Source organism: Rhinatrema bivittatum, chromosome 7 (assembly GCF_901001135.1).
Source record: "Rhinatrema bivittatum chromosome 7, aRhiBiv1.1, whole genome shotgun sequence".
Classification (NCBI taxonomy): domain Eukaryota; kingdom Metazoa; phylum Chordata; class Amphibia; order Gymnophiona; family Rhinatrematidae; genus Rhinatrema; species Rhinatrema bivittatum.
Window position 1 is genome coordinate 65547078 of NC_042621.1, and position 26490 is coordinate 65573567.

The following is a 26490-nucleotide window of genomic DNA, read 5'->3' on the forward strand; positions in this document are numbered from 1 at the left end:
AGAGTTATCACCCTTCTCTGTTCCAGCCGCAAATAGGTGACATTCAGTGTTAAAGGCTTGGATGATGTCGCCGATAAGGCAGATGGTATATGCTGAAAACAATTGGTACGAAAGCAGACCCCTGGGGTATTTCACAAGTGAGCTTCCTCATCGAGGAGCTATTTTTGGTCCAAGAGATGGTCAAGGGTCTGTCAGTCAGTAATGACTGAAACTGGTTGCGAACCATCCCTCCTATTCCAATTTCATTTAAGTATTACAAAAGGACTGGGTGGTCAATAATGTCAAACGTCACAGAGAGATCCAGTAAGGCATGAAGAGAGACACCTCTTTGATCTGTATGTAGACAGACATGGTTGACCAAGGCCAGTAGGACAGTTCTCTGACCCATGGCCCTTTTCTGAATCCAGATTGGTGGGAAGTCCAGAAGTTGGTAGTAGATTACCTTACTACTACTACTTAACATTTCTATAGCACTACACGACATATGCACTGTGCCGTACAAACATACATACTAGTTTTGATAGGAAGGGGAGGCTACAGACTGGGCAGTAATTGTCCACTGTGTTTGAATCTGAAACAGGTTTATTTTTTTAAGATTATGCTTTATAGAAAAAGAAGGATTAAGGTAAAACTGTTTTAATACAAGTCAGGGCATATATATATATAAAGGAAAGTTCCCTTCCATTCAGCTGGTGCTTTACTTCTATAATCTCTTGCTGTAAATGTGAGTTTGTATAGATAGGTTAACACACTTTAGATTCTCAATGTTTTCTTAGCTGCTATGCAATAAACAATGAATAGCAACATCACTAAAAACATTCCCTTCCTGTTGGTCTCAGTGACGTCTTCACAGACCATCTATCGTACATGCTGTTAGTTACTGTCCATGTCATTCATAGCAACACATCACAACTACACTTACCCTCCTAATACTTCATGCTGGCATATTGCGTAGCACGTGGTCAACGGCGCTGGTTTGACACTCACTATCCGATGGACAAAAGGAGCAGGTGGAGGGGGACTGTCATCTAAGCAGAGAGAATAGTTTAGAATGGTATTTGTGAACCATTAACCAAGCAAATAGTTGTCAAGACAATCTAGTACATGCTTTCTGTTTATTAAGAAACATAAGACTTGCCATGCTGGGTCAGACCAAAGGCGCATCAAACTCAGTATCATGTTTCCAACAGAAACCAAGCCAGGTCACAAGCACCTGGCAGGATCCCAAAAGGTAAATAGATTCCATGCTGCTTGTCCCAGTGATATAGCAGTGGATTACCCCAAATCCATTTTAATAATAGTTTATAAACATTTCCTCCAGAAACTTGTCCAAACCTTTTTTAAACCCAGCTACACTAACAGCTTTCACCACATCCTCTGGCAATGAATTCCAAAACTTACTTATGCATTGAATAAAAAAATATTTTCTCCTATTTGTTTTAAATGTACTACTTAGTAACTTCATTGCATGTCTCCTATTGTTTTCTATCAAGTATTTGGATTTCTGCTTTGAGATGCTTCATTCTTATTTGTAAGACAGTGCTCCGGTGCTTTTCAAGTCTTGGCCTCAGGGCCCCCAAAAAGATCTCGTTTATAGACTATCCACAAGGGATAGTCATGAGATCCATTAGCACACATTTTCTCTGCTAAGGATCGGATTAATTTTCATATTTTGGTGTGACAGCCTCCTGGCATTTGCTATACTTTATTTTGGGTAATGTTCTAGTACTGGGAGGCTCCTAAGAAGCAGTGCCACTTAGTAGCAGGGAGGTACATCCCCCAAAGGGGGGGGAGGGTCAACAAGAGGGTCACAGGGACTCCATGAGTCACAGGGAGGAGTTCAGTTCTTGGAGTTAACAGGACGGGGAGAGTCAGCAAAGGGGCTGCACTCTGCCTCGGGGCTCCAAAAATGATCCATAGGAGAAGGGGAGGGGGGGATTCTCTTTCTGCAAAATTCATGGGGTTGATGGGGAGATCCAGCCCGGGAACAACAGGGAGAGGATTCGTTCCTGGCAAGCCAGCCATCTTTGAGTCATTTTTTGTACAAGAGGATTCGTTAGCATTGTTGAGGAGGTCTGAAGATCCAGAATCCTTTCTGTATATAATAAGGGAGTCCAGTATGAAACTGAAAGAGACCTAAGCAGCAAAAGGAACTGTGACTGTAGATGGGAGTTCTGATGACTTGAAGAACCGTGTCCTGCTTTGAGTTGCTCTGATCTGTGATTGTCGTTTATGTTCTTTACCTGATTAAACTTTTAATACTGGGGTTTTTTTTTTGGGGGGGGGGGGGGGTTGTGAGATCCTCTAGGGCCCTACCAGTTATCCTGGAGGGCCCTAAGATCTCACTCAATCTGCAGTCCCCCAACCCTGCAACAAGTAGGTCAGTGCTCAGTAATGACTGGAAGTATGAAACCTTTTCCAAAGGAGGGGTTACATTGGTTATCCTGAAAACCAGATCAGTTTGTGGTAAGAACCACTAGTTTGTTCTGATCAACAAGTTATTGGGTACCAGCTGGCATATAAATCTATAGACACTAAGGGAGAAGGTACAGTAATGGGAGAATGAGATCTTGGCTTTGTCTGTTTGTTCGTTCTGACTTCCAGATTACATTTGCTCAGTTTATGAGTCGCAATCACTTTCTTATACTCTTTGTTAATATAAAGAGAAAAACAGGATAGGAACCACAGAAGTGTTATTTCTGTTGCTGATGCCTAAGTTGGCTAGAGTGGTTTATTTCATCAGAAAAATGCTAGTCCTAGATAATGACTTCTATGTGAAAAAAACACGAACCTACTGACTTTCTAAGAGAAAAAAGCAGAAAGAAAACCAGACATGAACATACATTCCCAAAGCCTAAAGTCATGTGTCGATAATCTACTCCCAGATCTGCTCTTAATAAAGAGGAGACAGCCAGCTGGAAACACAGTACGCCCAGAACGCTGATTTCATAACATGCATTTGCACATGAACTAGTGAAACATGTTTCAGCAGCAGATGAGTAAAAACAACTGACCAGAAAATTCTAGAAAACAAATCACTTAAGTCATTTAAGCCCTGTTTTGGAACGTGTCACGACTGGGGGACCGGATGGAAAATGGGGATTTCCCCAAAAGGGGAGGTACAGGAACTCAAGGCAAAGCACAGCAGGGCCTTCCACCTGACCAGCCACCTTGGGTTGAGCCCGCAGGTTCTGGTGGCCGGCAGGACTTTGCCTGGAGCTGGAGACAAGATGGGCCTACAGGCAGGGCAGGCGCTGGAGACGAGGCAGACACAGGCAGTGAGACAGGGAACCAGAGGCAAAGCTGGAACTGGAGACAGGGACTGACAGGACAAGACTAGGACTGGACAGGGTCACAAGAACAGGGCAAAGAATGTACAAACACAGACTAACAGGAAACTAAGGCAAAGCAAGACATACATAAGGCAAGAAAAGGCATAAACAGGCAAGGAAGCCTGCGCAGGCCACAAGGCAAAGCAGAGTGAAACTAGGAGGCCCAAAGGCTACAAGGCAGGCCAAGGAGGCCACAAGGCAAGGTGAGACAATGCAAGGAGCCTAGGTGACTCGATAAAGAGGCACAGAGTTGTGGAAGAGGCAGAGCTAAATAGGATTGGCCTTGCTGAGTCATGGGACCATCGAGAAGGTGGCTAGAGCAGGAGAAAGCATGGCTCTGTGAGGACCTCTGCTGGTGAGGAGGCTGCCAGAATTGTTACAGAATGTATCTTATCATTTCAATTTCTGAACAAGACTGTAGAGGAATGAAATTTAAATTCACATAAAAATAAAAGCCAGTGATTAGTTAACCAAAAGGCTATCATCTCATAGTTGCACATAATTGGTGTAGGCTTAAAGAGGAGCAGAGGTCTATAAGTGCAACTTTCTTCTAATTTCCCAACAAGTAATCACATGGGGAATCTACAATAAGATGCATCCATTCAATAATACAGCAGGGTTCATATCTGAATAAGGTACAATTTAGATAAAGGCATAACGAGCACAGGGATAGATACCTGAGCGCCAATAAGGTGGGACTGAAAGATAGTTAAAGTGACTGCTATACAGACAGACTGGGTGGGGTCTCAGTTTGACAGGAGGGTTCTGTTTCAGCTTCTGGGTCTGAATGCTGCTTGAAAGAGCCAGGTTTTCAGTAGTTTACTGAAGCATAAAGTAATTGGCTCTTGTGTCAACTCTGCTGGAATCATTGTACTCTGGTTATCTGGCAAGGATCTCTTCCTGGGACTTCCTGCAGCCACCCCCCTACCAGATTGCAGAAGAGAAAACATAAAGATGAAAACCTTCCAGAGCTACCACTATGAGTCCCCCTGCACAACTCCTGGCTTAGTTTCTTTGGGTTGTTTTGCAATCATTTTCCAAACAAAATCTCTTAGTTGCTTCATCGAGCACCTTGTCAGTCTGTATTGACTGGACCGTACGCCCCAAGGAGTTTAATCTCATTTACAATAAATCTTCTGGATTGGCCACTGGATGCTGGGCTTGATGGACCCTTGGTCTGACCCAGTATGGCAATTTCTTATGTTCTTATGTTCTGTCACGGCATCGCTGTCATACCCAAGTCCTCCTATCTGTTTTTTCATTGTGTGTGTCTGTCTGTCATGACTAGAATGGAAGCTCCAAGGCATAGGGACCATCCATTATGGGGGGGGGGGGGGGGATTTTTAAACTTTGTGTATAAATATAGTTGGCAAATACACACATAAATTACACCAATTTTCAAAGTGGACTTGCACGCATAAATCCACTGTCAAAATTATCCCAGCAGAACTGCATGCCCATGATTACAGTTTTGTTGAGAGAATTTACGTTCATACTTTTTAAAACCAAAAAGAATGCATGTAAGTTCCAACCCCGTTCCCTGGCCGCCCCCCCCCCCTCCCCCGGAGCATCTCTCCCCCAAGCATGCAAATGCATGCACATATCAGTCTCGCAGTTTCTAGACGGCCATTTCTTGCATGTTAAGCACCATTTTACCTGCAGACGTTCCTTCGAAAAATGACCCTTCCTGGTATGCGCCTAACAAATCATGATAATAATAATATTAATAATGACCCCTCCTGATCTCTCACAGAAGAGGGAGATTCTACCAATCCGTTGCCACTTTTTTTACACTGAGCTGAGAACAAAATGCACCGGGCTTGCAGAGTACCTGAGAAAAAGAGATCCTGGCCTTATTTTGGTAGGAAGACTAATTTACAGGTTCCTTGCACATGTACGATACAAAATAGATCTGAGCTATTATTAATAGCAATCTGATAATGTGCAAAAGTACATTCAGTAATGCTTCATGGATTATTGACCAAGGAGGATTATATGAAAGCCCCCAGATTAATGGGAGCTCTTACTCATCTTGTTTGTCTTTGCTGACACATGCCTCAGTCCTTTAGAGATTAATAAAGTACATTGGTGAGCGATGCAAAAATATCCATGTACCTCTGGAATTTTCTTAGCGCTGCAGCTTATCAATACCTGTGTGGATGTGTATAAACTCAGCTTGCCATGCATTTTTGCAAACAAAACACTTACCAATGACAAGTGCATCTGTCCCAGATGCTGTGCTGTTGTCCACAGCCTGCCCTTGAGCTACACATTGACTTGTCTCGTTCTCCATCCTGTCTGTAAGTGGGGTTTCTGACTGTGGCTTTTGGTGGCCACTATCTTTAGCCAGTAGTTTGGTTGCCTCAGGTGGCTCTTGCAAGCTTTGTCCCGGGCCAGCAGCCTCACTCCTCCTGTCCCTGTCGCTGCTGCTTAGATGAGTCAGAGCCTTGCACTTGTGGTCGGCTTTCTCCTTGACCACCTTCTCCACCGAAGGCTTGCAAAAGTGTGTCTGAAGCTTTCCCTCTTTCAGCACTTGTGGATCTTGTTTGCCTTCAGACCTTGCCTCTTTCTCTTCTGTCTGGGGATCTGTCCTGCTGTCCTTATGGCACTTGCTGTGCTTTAGTTTCTCCTGGCAGCGTCCATCCTCTTGGGCCTCAGCACGTAGACGCAGTGGGCCTTTTTCCTTTGTGCATTCGCCTACCATGTTGTCTTGGCTTTTCACGCTGGTCGTTGATATCGTCTCTCGTGCGTCAGCTTTCGGTGCGGTGCTGGAAAACCTGCAAATCAAATGCTTTCTTATTATGCAGCTAACATACCAGGGTTCACTTAGAAGAGTAGAAAGGGTGCATTTATTTTAATAATCTTTTGGTGTGGTGGCTTGAGTGCAGCTCTGTAAATCCAGTGGAGAGGAGAGAACCCAGGTTTGAGTTCTATCTCCACTTCACACCTCATTTAGCACCATCTCTGGTGCTTGTGCCAAGACTGTGAGCTCTGCACAGGGAAGGGACTTTGCAAGCGTAAACATATCTAATATTATAAAAATATCATCATATATCATGCACTTCATTTATAAGGGTGCTCTTAAGAGCATCCCATAGTAATTATTCATAAGTAAACAGAATGCTAGCTGCACTGTTAAACTTACAATCTGAAAAAGCTGTGCAAGTTTATTCCTTTCTCTATATATATTTATTTTTATAGATTTACAATGTATATCCATTGGGCATCTTCAAATGCACTATTAGAGAGGGGGGTCTCTTCTAGCTTGCAAACCTCCGATTGCACCTAAACTGCACATCTAGTTTTCCATATCTCTTTCTGTGTTTTTCTGCTCTGCTTGAATTATCTTAGCTAGAGCTCCTACACAAATGGTAGTTTAAGCCCTTTGATGATGTCATTTTGCATGGGGAGTATTGTTTTAAGGGTAGACAGAAACAGTCATGCCTGTCCTCAACAAGTAGCAGCACAGTGGAAACATTTACATTATTGCAGTATTTCTCAACTTGGCGCAGTATTTTTTTTTTCCCCGGCAGGAAGTTGTAGGCATCCATTTCCAGGTTTTCAACCTTTTTGTGTCGATTACTGCACCAAAACAACAAGTATTTCCAAAGCTTTCTCTTCTCATCCCAGAGATTCATATATACCTCCTTCAGCTCTGAGCAGAATGGTATCGCCCACAATGTACCTTGAGAGACTTAGTTTAAAAAAAAAAAAAAAGGAAAACTATCAAACAAGACATTAGAAAATCAACAAAATGCCTGCGATACAAGTGAAGGTAAGGAATTTTATTTTTAAGATTTTCACTTTTTTGTGATCTTTCTTTTAAAGACGACTCATCAGCTGCCTACAATAATATCCACCAATAGAAAAAAATATTATACAGCCAAAGTGTTTTGGAAAGGAGGGGGATCTTTTTCCTCCTTTTTTTTTTCACAAAAGTCTCTACCATTCACTTTTCCACAGACAGCACGCCCAGTTGGCTCGGGATAGCTAACCGGCCTGAGAGGCATCTCTTTCAAGGTGCATCCTCAGTACTATTTCTTGGCAGCCTTCTTCCTTCCCTCACTGGGCCTAATGGTCCATGGTGCACCTAGGCCCAATGGGCTGTGACAAATGAGGGATCTGGATCCAGATCCCCTGAATCACAATATGAGCTATTGAGCCAGCCCAGAAATCCTACTGTTTTTTATGAATTTCTACCACCGAGTTTCGCCCACGGCTAATGCTTTCATTAGACAAATAGGCAATCACCTAGAATTTTGTCCCAAGGAGAGAAAATGCAACACAACTCAACAGAATCACCTCCTGCCCAGAAATAACATCTGCGTTCAACATTTAAACTGTGAGAAACCACTTGGCCTATGGATCTTGGATTTAGGGCGTGGATTCCCCTCAATAAGGAGGCAGTGAGGGTGTGGAATGATTCTAAGATCCTTGGGTTAGGAAGACAGATTACAGCATAATTTTCAAAGGAAAATGTAAATGTAACTGTGAGGGAGTCTATAGGAAACTCCTTCAGATCACCTTAAGGGAACAGGCACAGCTATCTCGCCTGGTCTTCCTTAAGATCCAGACTCACAAGGAATTCTGGGTGAAAGGTGACTCCACCAGCGTACAAGAACTCAGGGCCTCAAAGAGTTAGAGAGGCCCCAGGGAGCAGGGATTAAGTCAGCCTATGCTAAAACCTCCTTTGGTAGCAGAGAGGAGGCTGGGAACTACAGGCCAGTTAGCCTCACCTCAGTGATGGTAAAATTAATGGAGACGCTGCTGAAAGAAAGGATACTGAACTATCTACAATCCGGTAGGCTGCTGGACCCGAGGCAACATGGATTCACCAGAGGAAGGTCCTGTCAGACAAATCTGATTTTTTTGTTTGGGTGACTAGAGAATTGGTTTGAGGAAGAGCACTCAATGTCATCTATTTGGACTTCAGTAAAGCTTTTGATATAGTCTCACACAGGAGGCTTGTGAACAAAATGAAAAACTTCAGACTGAGCGTTGGCAGAGTGGATTAGAAATTGTTTGACTGATAGGAGACAGCATGTAATTGTAAATGGAACCTACTCTGAAGAGAGAGCCATGTTAAGTGGAGTGCCACGGGGATCAGTATTGGGACTGGTTCTGTTCAATATCTTTGAAAGCAACATTGTGGAATGGAGAGAAGGAAAAGTTTGTCTATTTGCAGATGATACCAAGATCTGTAACAGAGTGGACATGCCGGAAGGACTAGAGAGAATGATAAGTGATTTACGAAAGCTTGAAGAGTGGTCGAAGATTTGGCAGCAGGGATTCAATGCCAAGAAATGCAGAGTCATGCATCTGGGACACTGTAATCCAAAAGAGCGTTATGAGATGGGGGGGAGGAGGCTGATGTCCATGGACCAAGAGCGGGATCTTGGGGTGATAATTTTTTAAAATGCCGATGTAATGTGACAAGGTGATAGCTAAAGCCAGAAGAATGCTGGGCTGCATAGAAAGAGCAATAACCAGTAAGAAAAAGGAAGTCCTGATGCTCTTATACAGGCCCTTGGTGAGGCCTCACCTAGAGTATTGCGTTCTGGAGCCCTTATCTCAAAAGGGTTAGAGACAGGATGGAGGCAGTTCAGAGAAGGATGGCCAAAATGGTGTGGGGGTTAGTATTAGAAGACCTATGAGGAGAGACTGAAGGATATGAATATGTATACCCTGGAAGAGAGGAGCTGCAGGGGTCATATGATACAGACCTTCAGATGCCTGAAAGGTTTTAATGATGTGCAAATATCAAATCTTTTCCGTTGGAAAGAAATCAGTAAAATTAGGAATTATAAAATTAAACTCTAGGGAAGATGTCTCAGAACCAATGTCAGAAAATATTTCTTCACGAAGAGGGTGGTGGATGTCTGGAATGCTCTTCCGGAGGAGGTGGTGAACACCAAAATAGTGAAAGAATTCAAAAGGGCATGGGATAAATACTGTGGATCCCTGAAGCCTAAAGGATGGAAATGAAGAAAAGAGAACATAGAGTAACCTGATGGTGCAGTGGTTATTACCCTTAACCAATAAGCCTTGATAGTGTTGATGTAACTCCATCATTACTTCAACAGCAGGGGTAAAAGGGGAATTGGATTCATACAGCAACCAACGAGGGCTCCAACGTTTACAATCTGGGGAAACAAGTATGGGGGTAACTTGCTGATGCGGCGGTTGCTACCCTTAACCAATAAAACTGGTACTTTGATGTAACTCAAACATTGGTCTCTGCTTCAACGGCAAGGCATAACGGGGAACTGGATTCAACAGCAATCAATGAGGACCCTGACTTTTATGGTCTGGGAAACTGATAAGCATGGGGTAACCTACACGGCACAGCAGATACTACCATAAGCTTACTGGGCAGACTGGATGGACCATTTGATCCTTTTCTGCCGTCATTTCTATGTTTCTATATGTGTATTACCTGAACTTGAGGTGAGCTGCATTTTTGTTTTAATTTGCTTTGCACTGTAAATAAATTGCACATAAAGGAAACAGCCAGAGTCTGCCTCCTTATTCCTTCTTGCTTTTACCCAAGCCGCTATCACCCAAGTCACCTCAGTAACATACTATTGTAGCAATTTTCCAAAGCCCATTTACCTGCATTAAGTGCACTTAACATGGGTAAAACCTATTTTCAAAGGCTTTGGAAAATTGCTACAATATATGCTATTGAATTTTCAATAGGTTTTACCCATGTTAAGTGTACTTAATGCAGGTAAATAGTCTTTTGAAAAATTGGTACATTAGTATGTTACATTTACATTTTTCTTTGAAAATTGCCTCCATAGTGTTTATATCTGAAGGCCAAGGGTACAACTAGAATTCCTTCTGTGTTTCTGAAACTGTGGGTTTCTGCTCTGCCACATGACTTCTACTCTGGAAAGACATGTGTAACCCCTGTGAAGTGTCTGTGGACTTGTAAATAAATTAGATGTGCTCTGGAAGCGCATTTAACAGCATCTGTGTGAACGTTGTATCCGCGTAGCACGACAGGAGCTGTGCGGTCACAGAGTCTGCAAGGGTTTTCTGATAGTACACAGGGAGGAAAAGGATTTCCTATCTCCACTTAAACATCTGCTGGCGCACGACTATTTCAAAGCCCTGGGGCATCGCACTCGCAATCTCAGGTAACATCTAAGTCAGGTCAGAGAATGGGATTTGGGAACGCGGAGAGGCCCAGGGCTTTTGATATAATTTCCACTGAGCCCAGGCTTCAGGGCATCCCCTCTAGAAAGCCCCTCCTGCCAGAAGCTGCTTCCTTCGTTATAAGGCCCCAGAGCCATGACGCCTTAACTACAGCGTCCCTTGATTTTGCCGGATTCTCAAAGAGTTGAAATTAATGTAGTACTATTGCTTTGATTACCAACAATTCACAGTTTTAGCCCTTCTTACCTCGTATAAAAAAAAAATTATTTTACGATGAGTCCCATCTGAGGATTGTAGTGGACACTATTGACATTTTGACAGTTCAGACTCCTCCTGCTCATCTACAAGTCCATTCCTTCTTCTCTTCCCTCTCTCCTTTCTCCCTTCCTCATGGCCTCCTCCCATCAGGCAGGCTGCTGTAATCTACGCCCTTCTCCAGCTTCATGCTTTTCATCTCCATGCACGGAACGGCCTCTCTGAGCTGGTGCATCGTGCTCCCTCTCAGGCCATATTCAAATCTCACCTAAAGACTCACCCCTTTTTCAGACTTTTCTTTTAAATCTTAACCCTGGCTCTCCCTGATTATGGCCTTATGGATTGTAATCACTGGATTATGGCCTTATGGATTGTAATCCATAAGGCCATAATCCAGTGATTCTCAGGAGATGGGTCGGGACACACTGTGTCACAAGGTGTGTCTCTAGCTTGTGACACAGTGTCTCTAGCTTTCTGTTCTTTGCAGTCTATCTCTTCCAGTTATCCCCATGTTAATCCCCCATGTTTAAACCATGTTACTTGATCCAAGTTTGCTCATCCTTGTTTTAATGTAATGCATTCTCTTGCACAGGTTTTTTGTTATAATGTAAACCGAAGTGATTTGTAACTTGTTACAAGAATATCGGTATATAAGATTACTAAATAAATAAATAAAAGAATCATATTTTCTATAATACACTTCCCAAAGCCTCTTGTTTGGCTGGTCTATGTGTCTTGACTTGACTTATGGGGAAAATTTTGGTACCATTTGTTTAATGCTTATTTCATTTCTAACGTCTGCGGAAACAAAACCAACATTAAAAAAAAAACAAAACTGAAAAATAAAGACAGAGGGCCTCCCCAGCCCCCCAACTGAGCCCCATCTCACCCACCCTTAAAGTGTCTGATCTATGGGAGTCCTCCACTGTCTGGTTCCCATCCTTGAGACCTAGCTCCGACGTCTCTTTGGTGCATGACTGTTAGAGCTTATAGAAAATGATAAGTAGCGGCAGGACATCATCACGGCACGTTATTTCAGGGACTGCCCATTACCTTGGAAGCAGCGGGTGACAATCTGCCTTCGGGGCGCGCGGGGAGGACGCGGAAGAGGCGGCGTGCGGGAAGGAAGTGCCGGGGGCGGGAGCAGCTTTGCCGGGGCTGCCTTCCGACGCGGCTCTGCGCGGCTTCGCTTCCTCGTGGGCGGCTGGGTTCTGGCGCCCGCTGGGATCCGGATCTCCCGGGGGGGTCCCTGTCTTTCTTTGAGGCTTTCCCGTGGGCGTCCCTGGGGCTGCTCGTCCCTTCAGGTGGTCTGACCATTTGCGGGTCGGGCTGCTTTTTTTCCGGCGGAGGACCAGAGTCAGCATCAGAAACCTCTGTGGTGCGCCAGTCTACCTGTTCACATTTCCCATTGTTTCCGTCCAATTTCTTCCCTGTTTTGGGCTCTAAATAGAACACAGCATTCGTCAAGGGTGTAAGAGAGAGGAAGGTAAGGGGACGAGTACTATCATCATCATCAACATTTAAAAAGATATGGAACAATATTCCTCTCTAGAACAGTAAGGAGGAAATGGAGAAGTTCCTTAAATTCCTGCAGTTTTACCAGTCAGCTTATCTACATAAGAGAATGTACCGTACGATCCTTTTTTTTAAATAAATGAGTCTACACAAACGCAAAACAGTATTATTACATTATTCCCTTTCATGTCTACGTTGGGCCCTGATCTGTGTGTGTTTTTTTTTTAAAGTTGCCACTTGGAATATCACAGCTCTAAGAGTCTCCCGGCTTTAGTTAATACATGTTCACTTCATCCGTGCACGCACTGCAATTCTTCGTAAACACGGAAGTATTAAAAATAGCAATAGTGTCTCCGAACCCGCTAATGAAAGAGGTTATAGAACATTACTGCGGGCTGTCAGGAAAGAAGGACATGCAGTGTCCTTCACCGCAGTCTGCCTGTACCCTGCCTACAAAATAAAACAAAAACTCCCTTTAAGTCAGACAAAAGCCCAACAGTTTTATGCTTTGCAAAGGGCTTGCAAGTGCATAGAATTTCTTTGTGAACATTTAAAAAATAAAATCTACCTGTATTTAAAAAGAAATGTATAAATATTTCAGCTGGGAAAAAATAATCGATGTATGATTGCTGGCCCAAACCCAGATATTTCTGGTGGAAATAATTGATTGGTGGGCGGGGCTTAGTGGAATTACTGGCTGATGGGTGGGGATCTTATATAAATAACAGACGGATCAGTGGAGTTTAGCGGACCTCCCCAAATGACAGGAGGAACATGGAACCCCAAATCACGATTAATTTGCCATTCTTTCTTTTTAAATATAACATCTTTAGGTGCAACTCACGCTGCCTGCTATGCTAAGGTGAAGAGCTGACACCACAAGTTCCAGGCGACAGCAGAATCCCTTCCCCCGCCCCACAAATCCGGAACCTTCTTTTGTAAAATATTCTAAAAATATCTACTTTCTTAATATTTTTCCCCCTCCAGATCGACTTTCACCACAGCTGGCCTACCGGCAGATGTTGGCAACCGCGGCACTTACCTTCCACAGCCCTGCGGACGTCCACCTGGACCCCTCGGCTGCTAAGGGCATTCTTTGGCCTTGTGCCTTTTACTTCAGGTTTATCTTTGATCTTGTGAGGAAGAAAAAAAAAAAGTAACACATTACCCCAAGTCTCGGACCCACGATGCACATAAGGCAAAGCGCACCAGTTGATACAAAAAAAGAGAAGGCCAACAAACTTTCTCCCCCTCAGGAAAACAAGCTCAGGGGCAGAGGGGGAAGACATTTTGAAAACAAAAATGACTTTAACTTTTCTATTCATTTTCACTCTCTCCAGATTGCCACAGGTTGCAAACTATTACCTTATATTATCTCTGAATGATAAATTATACCTCGGAGTCGGACACGAGCATTTTTCTCCAGATCCATGCAATTGTCATCCCTTCATACCTTTTTTCGTTTTGCGATCTGTTCTGCATCTGATCCACCCCAAATTTTCAGCACATGGTGGCTCCACGAAGATCATGACAGGGCTCGTTTTTTAAGGGGGACCCATGTATTCCATGAATTTACATGTTCAATTATGCCTTTTAAGCATTTCAAAGTGGATTGCATTCAGGAACCGTAGGTCTTCTGCCACCTAATAACATTTTTTTTTTTGTTTTCTATCTGATCCACATCAAAACTTTCAGGGCCTGTCAGGGGAGGACATAAGGGCTTTGACAGGGTTAATATCCTTTTCATTAACTTATTCCACTGAAATGCACAAGGAAATACTCCTCCGATTATCGTTTTCACATCAGATTTTCAAGATGAGTCAGTGGATCCACAAGGACTATCACAGGAAGTTTTTGGGTGATCCACATATTCCATGAATACGTATCCGCGATTATCTTACCTAGTAATTTTTTTTTTTTTGACAGTTGCACCGTCTAATAACTTCGGGGTTTTCCATCTGATCCAAACCAAATTTTCAGGCCACGTCATGGGGATATGAGGATTCTGAACGGGATGGCTTTTTTTTTTTATATATAAATTCCACATATCCCATGACCATGCATATACAATTGTTGCCCCTAACATCTTTTTTGGGTTTTTCATCCAATCTACATGGGGAGGAGTAGCCCAGTGGTTACAGCAGTGTCCTGTGAACCAGGAGACAGGCGTTCAAGTCCCACTTACACTCCTTGTGACATTGGACAAGTCACTTTACCCTCCATTGCCTCAGGTACATTTACTAAGCATTTTTCCCATAGACACAGAATGGGAGATAAACCTTAGATTGTAAACCCTCTAGGGATAGGGAAATACGTAAGTACCTGAATGTAATCCACTTTGAAGTGCTGTGAAAAGCGGAATATAAAATTCTAAATATTATCAGGACATTTCAGGGGATCTACAAGGATCATGGAAATGGTATATTTGGGGAATCTATGTATTCTACCCATACGTAACCCAATCACACCACTTAATTTCTTTTGGGTTTTGCATCCAATCCACACCAAATTTTCAGCAGATGCTAAGGGGGGGTCTAAGAGGATCATTACAAGGGAATTTTTTTGGGGGGGATCATCCACATATGAGGATCATGAAAGAGGTATTGTTTTGGAGGGGAGGGGGAGGGAAAGTCACATACTCTGAATATGCACACACATTATGCAATAACTTTTTCATTTCGCATCCCCTCCACACCAATTTTTCCAGAGATTTCCGGGACACCAAGAGGAGCTGGGACACAGAATTCTTTCCCAGCTGCACACAGGCACTTAGGTGCGTGCACATTCTGCTGAAGAGGCTCCCTTCATTCTGTGCTGATCTATATCTCAGGTTCTTTCCAATTAAAAATCATTTTCAGTGCACTGCAATTTAATAGTGATGCACATTTTGGGTATCTGGTCCTAAAAGAAGGCTTGTAAGGGGATCGAAGGATGAGATCCCATTAGGAAAACAGATACAGTCTTGCTGATGTGTTTTAATGTGCTTCTTTTAACCTTGAAAATTTTAAAAATGCTGGGCTTTTAAAAGCATGTTTGAGTCTCCCTTACCTTGTAAAGGGAAAAAAGAGTTGTCGCTATTGAGGAAAGACAATATTTAGCATATAAATATAAAACCATGATGAGAAAAATGTTAAATTTGCATTACAACAAAAAATGTTTGCAGATAATTCAGCTAGAAGTTAAAACTAACCAAAACATTAGCATTCCCCAATTTTTCTTCAGGTTGCTATTTCATCCCTGAAGAGATAATAGTGTTTGAAGCTTTTGAAGGCTCCTTCCAGTCAGCTACACCCACTCTTACTAATTGTGCCCATTCTAATTAAATCAAGGTACTGTTGGCATGATCTTTATCAGATCTCCAGGAAGGAATCCCACTGAATCTTGTACAGTGGGGGTAGGCAACTCCGGATCTGGAGAACCACAAACCAGGTCTGGCTTTCAGGATATCCATAATGAATATGTATGAGTAACATTTGCATGCACCTCCTCCATTGTATGCAAACATGTCTCATGCCTATTCATTGTGGATATCCTGAAAAACAGACCTGTATGTGGCATTCTAGGATCAGAGTTGCCTACCTGTGATGTAAAGCATAAGGCCTTAGGGAAGGCTTGCCACCTCACTCATGTCATCTTGAGCAGGTTGATCCAGTCCTGGTTTTGCCTCATTCCATGCATGGAAATGTTGTTCTACTTGTTTTTATCTTATTTTTGGCATAGCAGGTTCTTCTTGACTCTTCTGATTTCTATGTCAATTGGAACCAGCCTCTGTGATGCCATAAACTATCATTCACAACTATCTGGGGTGTTTCCTCTATCTTTTATCTTCAATTTGATTTTTATTGCATTTTTCTAATATACAATAACAGATAGTGGAAAAGGAATACTATTAATTAGTTTCCTCCTATTTATTTTTTTTTTAGAACCTTTCTCAGCCCAGCTCTATTAATGAAAGTCCTTGGCAGGGGGACACAGGTTGTGACTCCCCTCTAGAATCCAGCACACATGCACCCTAGTTCCAGCCACTAGCTGTCACCATTGCGCAATAGCTGGGGACTCCTTCATCCCTGGGGGGCTGTGAACGCTACCTCCAGCTGATTCCCAGCCCCCGCTGGTCCAAAGGAAGAAAAGCTGGGCCCAGGAACTGAATAGTCCGACTTTTTCTGAGAGAAGTCAGAACTGCAACTCCAGGCAGGCAATGGGCCAAAACCAGATCTAGTTCAGTATGTTTGGTTTGACCTTGGTGAGGTGGCAACCCTACTTCAGGGAAGAATCGCTGGAAACAAGGAGGACTTGATGATAACAAAAAGATACAAACCTTTTATCTGATGTTACCAAGTGTCCCGTCCCCCACGTTTTCTGATTTTACCACAAAGTGTGCATGGACTTGTTATGATCTCACATCCAGATGAGTCCCTGGCGCACATTCCTTCACATCATGACTGCCAGTTCCATCACTTTACCATTGATCCCCTGTCACACACACACACATAGATTCCATCTCCCAATCCCGTTTCTTACCACTCCCACATTTCTCCTTAGCAATCTCCCTCTGGAACCTGTTTTCCTTGAAGTGGCAGCTAGTCTGAGACCTAAACCACAATGGCAGCAGTTGCAGGGTCATGATGTGAAGGAATGTGCACCAGGGACTGATCGGGAGTACACTCTGTTCCCAGGCCCCATATTGGCCCCACCCCTCCTGGATTCCATAGGGCATGGGAGCAGAGTAGCCAAGGGGAAAAACAAAATACCTCTACCAGGAGGTTATACATAGCAGTCCAGCTTATTTTGGGGGTTTTTTGTTTTTTTTGGTAGGAAGTGTTTTGGTGTTCTAGGGACAAGTGTATATTTGCAATTCTGCCTTTTCATAGATCTGTGACCGGTTGCAGAGGGCGGCCCTGTAGCTCCGATTCTGGCAAAGATGGCCACCACTGCCTCTGCATGCCGACCTCCCTGGCGTCTCCGGAACGGCGTGGGTGATCCCGGTCGCCATCTTGAATCTGGTATAACTTAGGGCGCGCGTGCGCCTGCCTCTGTCTTATCCACGTCATGGCGGGAACCTCAGGGGCATCCTTTCCGCATGACGTCACTGCCTATGTGTACTTAAGCCTACCGGACCTTCCTACCAACGAGTTAGCAAGGATTCCATCTTGCTCAATTCCTTTCCTCAGACACACTTTCGCCTCACTGTTCCTGCATTCCAAACTGAGTGACTCAGGTACCCGCTCCTTGGGGGCCTTGCTGCACTCAGGGCTATCCCACCTCCTCGGAGAGCATTCTCTGCGAGTCTCACCTTCACCAGCTTAGTGAGTACCTCTCGCTATTTCTACAGACGACCCTTCAATGTTCCTACTCCGGATCTCCACTGCTGCTACAACTATATCTCTACTGCAACAACCACGGAGTGAGTACTAGACTTGATCTTTAACTCTGCTTCTCTCTTGCTGTGCGGATCCTTGGGTTACCCTGCTCTGGCGGACCACTACCAGATCCACACTGTCTTGTGCCTGCTGCCAACATCTATCTCCGGCCTACCCCACACTGTGGACCACTACCGGAGCTTCCACGTACAAGAACTTCCAAGAACCAAGTATTTCCTGGGTTACCCCCGCTCTGCGAACCACTACCGGAGAATCCGTCTCAGGTCTTCCTACTCAGGACTGAGTTTATAAACCCGCTCCTCAGGTTTCTCTTTGCTGCATAATAAATATTTTCTCTGACTCCTGTGTCCATCACTGCTGAGACCCCCGCCTGTCGTGGAAAGTCCCCCACAGGGCTCCTCCTGTGGGTGGAGTCAAGCTCTCTCCACGACCCAAGGGCCCACAAACCAAGTTCAAGTTAAACATGTGCGAGGAGGGCCCTGGGAGGCTGCTCCAATTTGGCCCTCCCCTCTAAGGGCAGTCCTGCATCTGAGTACTGGCAACCTTTTTTTCTAGAAAAAATAGCACTGCATTACAGTTAAGGGCCTTCATTGTCAGTTTTTATTTTATTTTTTCCTGGGAATATAGCAATGTTATTACAACAAGAACAAAAATGGGAGAAAATCAGCAGAAAAAAATTACTCATCATTTTCTGAGTAAAATGTTAAAATTTATTTTGGTGGATAGAAGTGAGGAGAGTAAAAATATACTGCTCAAGACCGCGGTGCGAACACCGAAGGAGAGGCTGAGGAAGACGCAGCCTGCCCACAGTACCAACAGGAGCAGAGGGCAGCGGCAACACCAGCAGAAGCAGGAGCAGGTAGGAGGTGGAGAGAGGAAACTGGCAAACGCTCGAAGTGCGCTCTCCCCTCCTCACCCCATCGAAGGAGGAAACAACCTCATGGTGCCCGGACTGTTCCCGTTCACTACCCGCCCCGAGACCGCCCGCCACATCGCAGTGCCACTTAAGACCGTGGCGCGAACGCCGGAGAAGAGGCTGAGGAAGGTGGGACCGATGGGAGCAGAGGGCAGCAGCAACAGTGGCAGAAGCAGGAGCAGGTAGGAGGTGGAGAGAGGAGGCCAGAAGACGCTTGAAATGTGCTTTCTCCCCTCCCCACCCCCGGAAGAAGGAAACAACTCACCAGCACCCATGGGACTGTTCCCACCCATAACCCCGCCCCTGAGACTGTCCACTGCATCCCAGCGCTGCTCAAGACCATAGCGCGAACGAAGGAGCGCGACAAAGATGCATGCCCCTTTGTGCCTGCTGATGCTCTTCTCTTCTGCTCTTCTGTCCTGACAATACAAGGAAAATGGAGCAGGAACACCTCACATCAACTAAGATTGAGCAAGGTTCACATAGAAACCTTAAGAAGTTCCCTAAAATCAAACAAACAAAACACTAACCTAATCTACCGCACAAGAAATAACACCTCCTCAGCAGATAACGCCTACCTAAATGTTCTCACTGCTTCTTGTAATTGTATAGTCTATTTCGAAAAAAAATCCCCCTAATAAATGATTTAATTGAGGAATTAAACCCAGCCATCTTCTGCATCACCGAAACCTGGCTGAACAATAATAACATGCTCTTAAATCAATTGAACACTCCGTTTACGATATCTTTCATTTCCCCAGGCACAAGCGTAGGGGCGGGGAACTACTAATCATTTAGTAAAAAAGAGCTCAAACTTACTCCATACAAGTTAGAGGTTAACCCTCCTTACGAAGTGGCAATACTTAAATCGTCACAATTAAACATTGGTATTGTCTATTGTTCCCCTGGAATACTACAAAAATACCTTTCACCTCTTATCGAAGCATTCACAAAGCATTCCGTTCATCCAAATCCACTCTCAAAGTAGGTGACTTTAACATATATGTTGATAGAACAACCAAATCCTCCGCATGTGAAACCTATTTAGGAATTATGGAAGCAATGGGATGGTCACAATTTGTAACTGAACCAACACATAAAGCTGGACATAATCTGGATCTTATATTTACCAACCACAACAATTGCATGATAAATACCTTTCACACGATTCTACCTTGGTCTGACCACCAACTACTAAAACCTGAAATAATCATCCTCAACACAACAACTCAAAACCCAAACATCAACCAGGCATTCATCTTCAGAAAAAAGATAGAGCCAGAGCTACTCACTGACACTATAAAAAATAAACTAATTGACCTCAACTTTCCTAATGCCTCTGAATCATTTGACACACAGGATATCATGGTTAAAGAAATGGTGGACAACTTAAGCCCAATCCAAACAAAATCAATCCAACCCTACCAACATTTCTCTAAATCTCTAAACATAAGAAACCTTGGCACAATGAAGAATTAATACGCAAAAACAATCATTGAGAAAATCTGAGAAACTTTGGCGGAAAAGCCAGACCTCAGAAACACTTGGAAAATACAGATCACTACTCTCTCAATATCGGTCTTCTAGCAACAAAGCGAAGAAAGAACACTATGCTAAACAGATTCATGAAGTGATATTTAATTCTAATTACTCTTTGATGTTGTTAAACACCCAATCAAGGTCCCCATTGTCCTCTATCTCGAGCAACAATAGCTTTTCTAAGGATGCCTGCAACAACTACGTCAATCATTTGTCCAGAAAAAATAACTAGACTAAAAAACCAATTCTCTGCAATAACCACTGACCAGAGAACATGATACAAAATCATGACCCAGCTTAAATGGATCACCTTTGTTAGAATACCTAAATTAACAAATCACAACAAATAATTTCTAAAAAAAACCTGAAATCACCACTCTCGACCCCATCCCAGCTAGCTCCTTAAACTAATAGGGGTGTGAATCGTGTGATCGATCGTCTTAACGATCGATTTTGGCTGGGGGGGGTGGGGGGGGGGAGGGAAATCTGATCGCGTGTTTTGTTTTTTGTTTTTTTTAAATTGTTAAAAATCATAAATCGGGGGAGGGCGGGGAAACCGGCACACCAAAACAACCTAAAACCCACGCCGAACCTTTAAAAACAAATCCCCCACCCTCCCGAACCCCCCCAAAATGTTTTAAATTACCTGGGGTCCAGTGGGGGGGTCCCGGCGCGATCTCCCGCTCTCTGGCCACGGCTGCGTTAAGAGAAATGGCGCCGGTGGCCCTTTGCCCTTATCATGTGACAGGGCAAAGGTAGCGCCGGCGCCATTTTGGTTCCTGGCTCCCGACGTCACGCGTGCAGGAGATCGCTCCCGGATCCCCGCTGGACCCCCAGGGACTTTTGGCCAGCTTGGGGGGGACCTCCTGACCCCCACAAGACTTGCCAAAAGTCCAGCGGGGGTCCGGGAGCGACCTCCTGCATGCGGGCCGTATTGCCAATATTCAAAATGGTGCCGGCGCTACCTTTGCCCTCACTATGTCATACGGGCGACCTTAGTCTGCCTTCTGCCTACATCACTAAACTAAGGAGCAAGAGGGCTCTGCATTTCGCACGTGTTTTAAAACATGAGGGTTTTGGGGTTTTTTTGTTGTTGAGGTTTCTGAATTCACGAAATGCTTCTTGTACCTCAGCCAGTTTAGTGGGTTTTTTTAAATTTACGCTTTTGTAAATGTAGCTGTCCAGAACTAATGCTCTGTCACTTTCTAGCCATGTAAATACCTTGCTATTCTCCCCCCCAAAAGCAATTTCCTGCACCTATACTCCTGGAGATGTGGAGCGCTGATGCTCAACTAAGGGAATAAGGCAGTAGGAAACAGAGGAGATGCTTAGCCGGTGCAATTCAAGCTGTTCAATAAAATAGGCCACAAATAAGGAAAAACATCTTGAAGCAAAACATGAATTACTGGTCTTCTAGTGGAGTAGTAGGATGCTGGGGTGTTTATTTTTTTTATGGAACCCCATTCCAAGGTGTAGGCAGTTCTTTGGCAGAGACTGTGACTGGATCAGCAAAGGAGCCTGTGCTGAGGTGGAGGGTTTTTGTGGAAGAGGCCATGATTGGAGCAGCAATGGGGCCAATGTTGGGGTGCAAGAAGCAGCTATATTGATGGATTATATAATTTAAGAAGTGACTTGACAGCCAGCCCAATCGCCTGGCATATTATCTCCTGTCCGATAGGTTGGCAGGGGTCGGAGGAGCTAGAGAAGCAATGTGCTTGATCTTGGGGGGGGACGGGACACAAGATGGTGGATGCAGGCCCTACAAGCCAAAATAGTAGCTTTTGGGAACGTCTTGTAGAGTGCTCTACCCCTCTGGGCAAACAAGGGGATGTGTTGGGGAGGGGAGGTCTCTATTAAAAAAGGGGAAAATATTGACTTGAAATAGTCTGTCCCACCTCCTAAATATTTATAAACACAAGATATAAATCACACCACTGTGTGTTACTAGCTTCTTTATTTTACTTCAGAAATTGAACTATGGATGCCGTATCACCTACGAACAAGTGACCCCCATTGTTTTTGTAAAAAAGAAAAAACTTTTTTTTTTTTTTTTTATTAGTTTATAGAAAACAAATCTTTTATTATTATTGAAACAATCAGAATAAAACAGCAAATGACACTCAGATAAGTTCCACAAGGAATGAAAACCTTAAAGGCGAATTTTAAAAGCCCTTCGTGCGCCAAAGCCAGGAGATATGCGCAGAAGTCAGGCCAGCGCACGCTGCATGGATTTTAAAAGGCACACGAGTATGCGCGTCTGTCCCGGAACACGCATGAATAAGAAAGTTGTAAGAAGGGGCGGGGTGTGGGCATGGTCAGGGCGGAGCTTGGGCATTCCAGGAAGATACTTTGAAAAGCGCGCTCCAAGGTCCTCTGCTGCATTACTTTACTTCTGCTCTGAATGGCATGTAAGTATTAAAAATTTAAAAACTAGGTGAGTCAGTGGAATTTTAAGGATTTGGATTAAAAGAGTAAAATGGAGGATACATAACGGGGGGGGGGGGGGGAAGTGGCGTTAGGAAATCCAATCCGTAAACTGGACGACCTGGGAACAAACTGGGAAAAAGAGCTAGTGTGTTGGCATGCTTTGGAGCAGATTTTAAAATGTACGTGCGCGGCCTAAATTTGTGCGCACTACTCGGCGCGCACAAATGTACGCCCGATTTTATAACATGCATGCGCAGCAGCACACATGTTATAAAATCAGGGGTTGGCGCGCAAAAGGGGGTGCACACTAGTGTACCTTGCACGTGCCGAGCACCTCCCTTCCCCTACCTGTCCCGCCCCCCAGCCCAAAAAAAACCCCCCATAACTTGTGCGTGCCGGCTCACTGCCGGCGCGCGATCCCCCGGCCTTGCAGAGGTCTCTGTCCACGCACCACCCATTTTTTCAAGCCCCGGGACTTAAATGCGTCCCGGGGCTTTACGCGCGCCACCGGGCCCTTTGTTTTTAAAATCCCCCACACACACACACTTATGCAGTAGAGCTGGCATTTGCGCGCACATGCACGCATCTATATAAAATTGTGTGCACATGTACAGACGATTTTATAAGATGCGCACATATACGCGCGTATGATATAAAATGGCTGCATCTATTTGCGCGAGCCAGCATACACCTGTACAATTACACCCGCATGGCTGTTTAAAAGTTATCATCCCCGAGCTCAAGCAATACTCCTCTGGCAATGGGTTTTCTTTTAAGCTGGAACATTCTCATAGTGAGTGCTTCTTGTATTACTAGCGCCACATGTAATCATCAAATAGTACGCTGAGCGGAACTGGGCACGACTGGCAAAGGGAACGCGGTTTTTGTAGCAGAGAGAGCGTACATATACACAAGGCATGTTGCTTGATCATTTTACTGTTTTGCATGTTTTAAAAATATTTGCATCTTTTAAATAATATATGTACGGATCCATAAAGGCAGCGGAATGAGGTGGACCACGGGGCCAAGGCACAACCGAATTTTTACCCATGTGGCATCAGCAACTAGGGAACTTGGGGTTGCAGTGGGAGAGGCTGGTTTATTTACTCTCCCCCCCCCCCCCCCCCCCAGAAAAAAGGTATTTTGCTATGGGATAGAAGTTTCTCAAATAAATAAATAAGCATCCTCCCCATTTCATTATGCAAGGTGTGTTTATTCTTTCTGCCTCTAAAATTGATCTTATTAATCCTTATTCCCTTTCCTAGCTCTCTCTCTCTCTTTGCTTATGCACGTACATATATGAGATCGTGAAACTTGTAAGGTAAGTTAATTCCTTTGCATTAAAAATAATCACAGAAAATCTCTTTTATAGCTATGAAAACTTAGAAATGTTAGGGGACAAAATCAGCAGTCAGCAAAGTATTTGACAAGCAGCGACACCCGAATAATAATCGAACTTTGGGAAAGCCCGCTAAGAGAAACAGTGAGAGAGAACTAGATCACCTGTACCAACCTCATCTGGGACCTCACTCAGGCTTCCTTTTTTCCAGGGTACGATGCCCTTGAGGATGAAATCCACTACTGTAGAATTTTTGAAAGTCTCTCCGATGAATACGATGGCCTTGTCCACGGCAGAAACCATTTTCTCCACCCCCAGCAACCTCTCTCCTTGTTTTAAGGTATCATGGTGTACGTTTTTCACCAGCCTTAAAATCTCCGTGCAGACACCATCCATGTTGCCATCAGCATTGTTTAAGCCTCCCTCGGCTTCCCTCCTCAGGTTATCAGGCATGGAGATCACCTTTAGCTTATCAATCCCCTTTTCCAAGTCATCGATGCCTTGGTGCACTGTTCCCAGTTTTTCCATGACATCCTCTTGGAAATTCAACAGCTTGTCAACTTTGTCATTCAGGAGGTTGAGTTTTTTGTCCAGGCTGCTTAGGTTGCTCCCTCCTGCAGCCGATGACCTGCTCGGGGATTTGCCAGCCCCGCCTGCTGAATCCAGGTTGCTTTCGTACATTTTTGCCAGGCAAGAAGTCAGTGAGACTTGCCTGCTCATTTTATTGATGTGCACAGCAATGGAGAGACTCTCCAAATGTTTGATGTACCCAGGGAAGACTTCTTGCCTGGGACTAGGGAGGTGCTCTTGGGTGAAACTATAGCTGCTTGGACAAACCTCTCAACTAGTGCCAGTGACATTGCCCCACTGTTGTACAAAATAGATTTTAATTTGCTGTGTTATCAGCTTTCTCATTCTGTACCTTTTAAATGACAGGCTAAAATTGGCACCAACCTCTTTTTGGGGCCTCTTGACGTCACACGAAACATTTAAAATTCCTTCTTGAGAGGCTGTTGATGGGCAGGTATCTTAAGCATTAGCAATGCCTGCGACTGACGTCCACGGGAAAGCAAGCAATGTTTGGTCTACAGCACAGCATTTGTTTTTCTCACCTACCAAACAAGTTTCCAGAAGACACGGCTCTTTGCCACCGCAGGAAGGATTAGGGAGTTAACCCACCGTGGTGTCTGGTTCATTCCTGACAGCGGGGCCGTGTAACGTGAAGGCCTGCCCGGTGCTGCCTGCACCGCTGGGTGCTCTTTAGGCAGACTGCCACCTGTATCTATAAATCAGCTCTCGGTAACAATGTTTGGAACTAGATCCAGTATCTGGGGCTGGGGACACCATTGTAAGCTGACACTCCCCTTGGGTCTTAAGCATTTTTGCATCGCAGTTACATTTCTTATTCAAATATCAACACAACCGTGACAGTGTTCAGAGGTCATGAAACCAACCTTGTCGGGGTGGGAAAAAACAGCTCCACAGCTAATAAAATCGACATCTAATTTTGTTCAGTATTTGCCACTCTTCTCCAGCTATTCTTAATTTTAGATATCCTTTTGTGCATGGCATTTACACAGTGCAGTGCTAGGCACAGTACCTATGTGTTGGAAGTAGATATTCCTTGCTTTTCAACATAAAGTATCCCTCCCTATCGGTGAGCTGAGTAAATCATAAATACGAAGCAGCTGCTATTTTCTTTTTAGCTGGACATCAACTATTTGGGCCCCCGCACCTCAAATATCCTAGTTTCAGATGCATATTTGGTTTAGTCATTTTGAATGAAGGGTAAATTCGTGATAACCTCTCAACCTAACATTTCAAATTCAACTACACACATCCGTGAAACCAACCAGAAGCGCCTATCAGAACAGACTAATCACACAACCGGCGAAATCCGTTCTGAGGAAACGTGCATTATCCACAGCGGGTCCTTCACTTTGGAACTCGCTCCCTCCAGACCTTCGTCTGGAACCATGCCACCCTACATTTAAAAAGAAACTTAAGACTTGGCTGTTCAAACAAGCTTTCCCCTAGAGCCAAGAACACGAAGAAAAGTAACCTACTTCGATTAATTTGTACAACTAACTCAAACTTAACTCAAAAACAAAACTCAAAATTAACTCAACTTAAGCAACTAAGAACTCCCGTCAGAGTAATCAACAACCTTTGACAACTCAATAATGTTCTCTCTTTTTTAATGAGGCAGGTTTATTTACCTTGGTTCTATTTACCTTGGTCATTCTTTTGTTATCTCAGTGTTACTCTCTCTTTTGCCTTCTCTTCATTCCAAGTTGCATTTTATCCCTGTTTTATTGTAACTGCTACCTTATTCTTCTATCACATGTTAATGTTTTTAAGTTATTAAGTATTTATTCTGTTGTCACACCTTGTTATTTGTAAACCGGCATGATGCGACTCCCATCGCGAATGCCGGTATATAAGAAATTTAAATAAATATAAATAAATAATGTTAAAACTTGTTTACTTAATTTTCAATGTTCAATGTAAAACTCCTGTTTTATTCTTATTCTGTTCTATGTAAACCGCTAAATGTAGCGACAGTTACTGTTCCTTGTGAACCGGGGTGATATGTATATTATACAGGAACCTCCGGTATATAAA

General features: G+C 44.0%; 1 protein-coding gene across 1 annotated transcript in view; it reads right to left on the reverse strand.

Annotated features, from left to right (window-relative positions):
• LOC115095155 (myosin light chain kinase 3-like) overlaps positions 1–24767 on the reverse strand; it is a 97718-nt gene extending 72951 nt beyond the window's left edge. The window contains 6 exon segments of the mRNA XM_029608460.1: positions 923–1028; positions 5541–6109; positions 11802–11993; positions 11995–12190; positions 13306–13396; positions 24040–24767. Coding sequence (XP_029464320.1) covers positions 923–1028; positions 5541–6109; positions 11802–11993; positions 11995–12190; positions 13306–13396; positions 24040–24585 — 1700 coding nt within the window. The 5' untranslated portion in view covers positions 24586–24767.
• Between the last annotated feature and the right edge of the window lie 1723 nt (positions 24768–26490).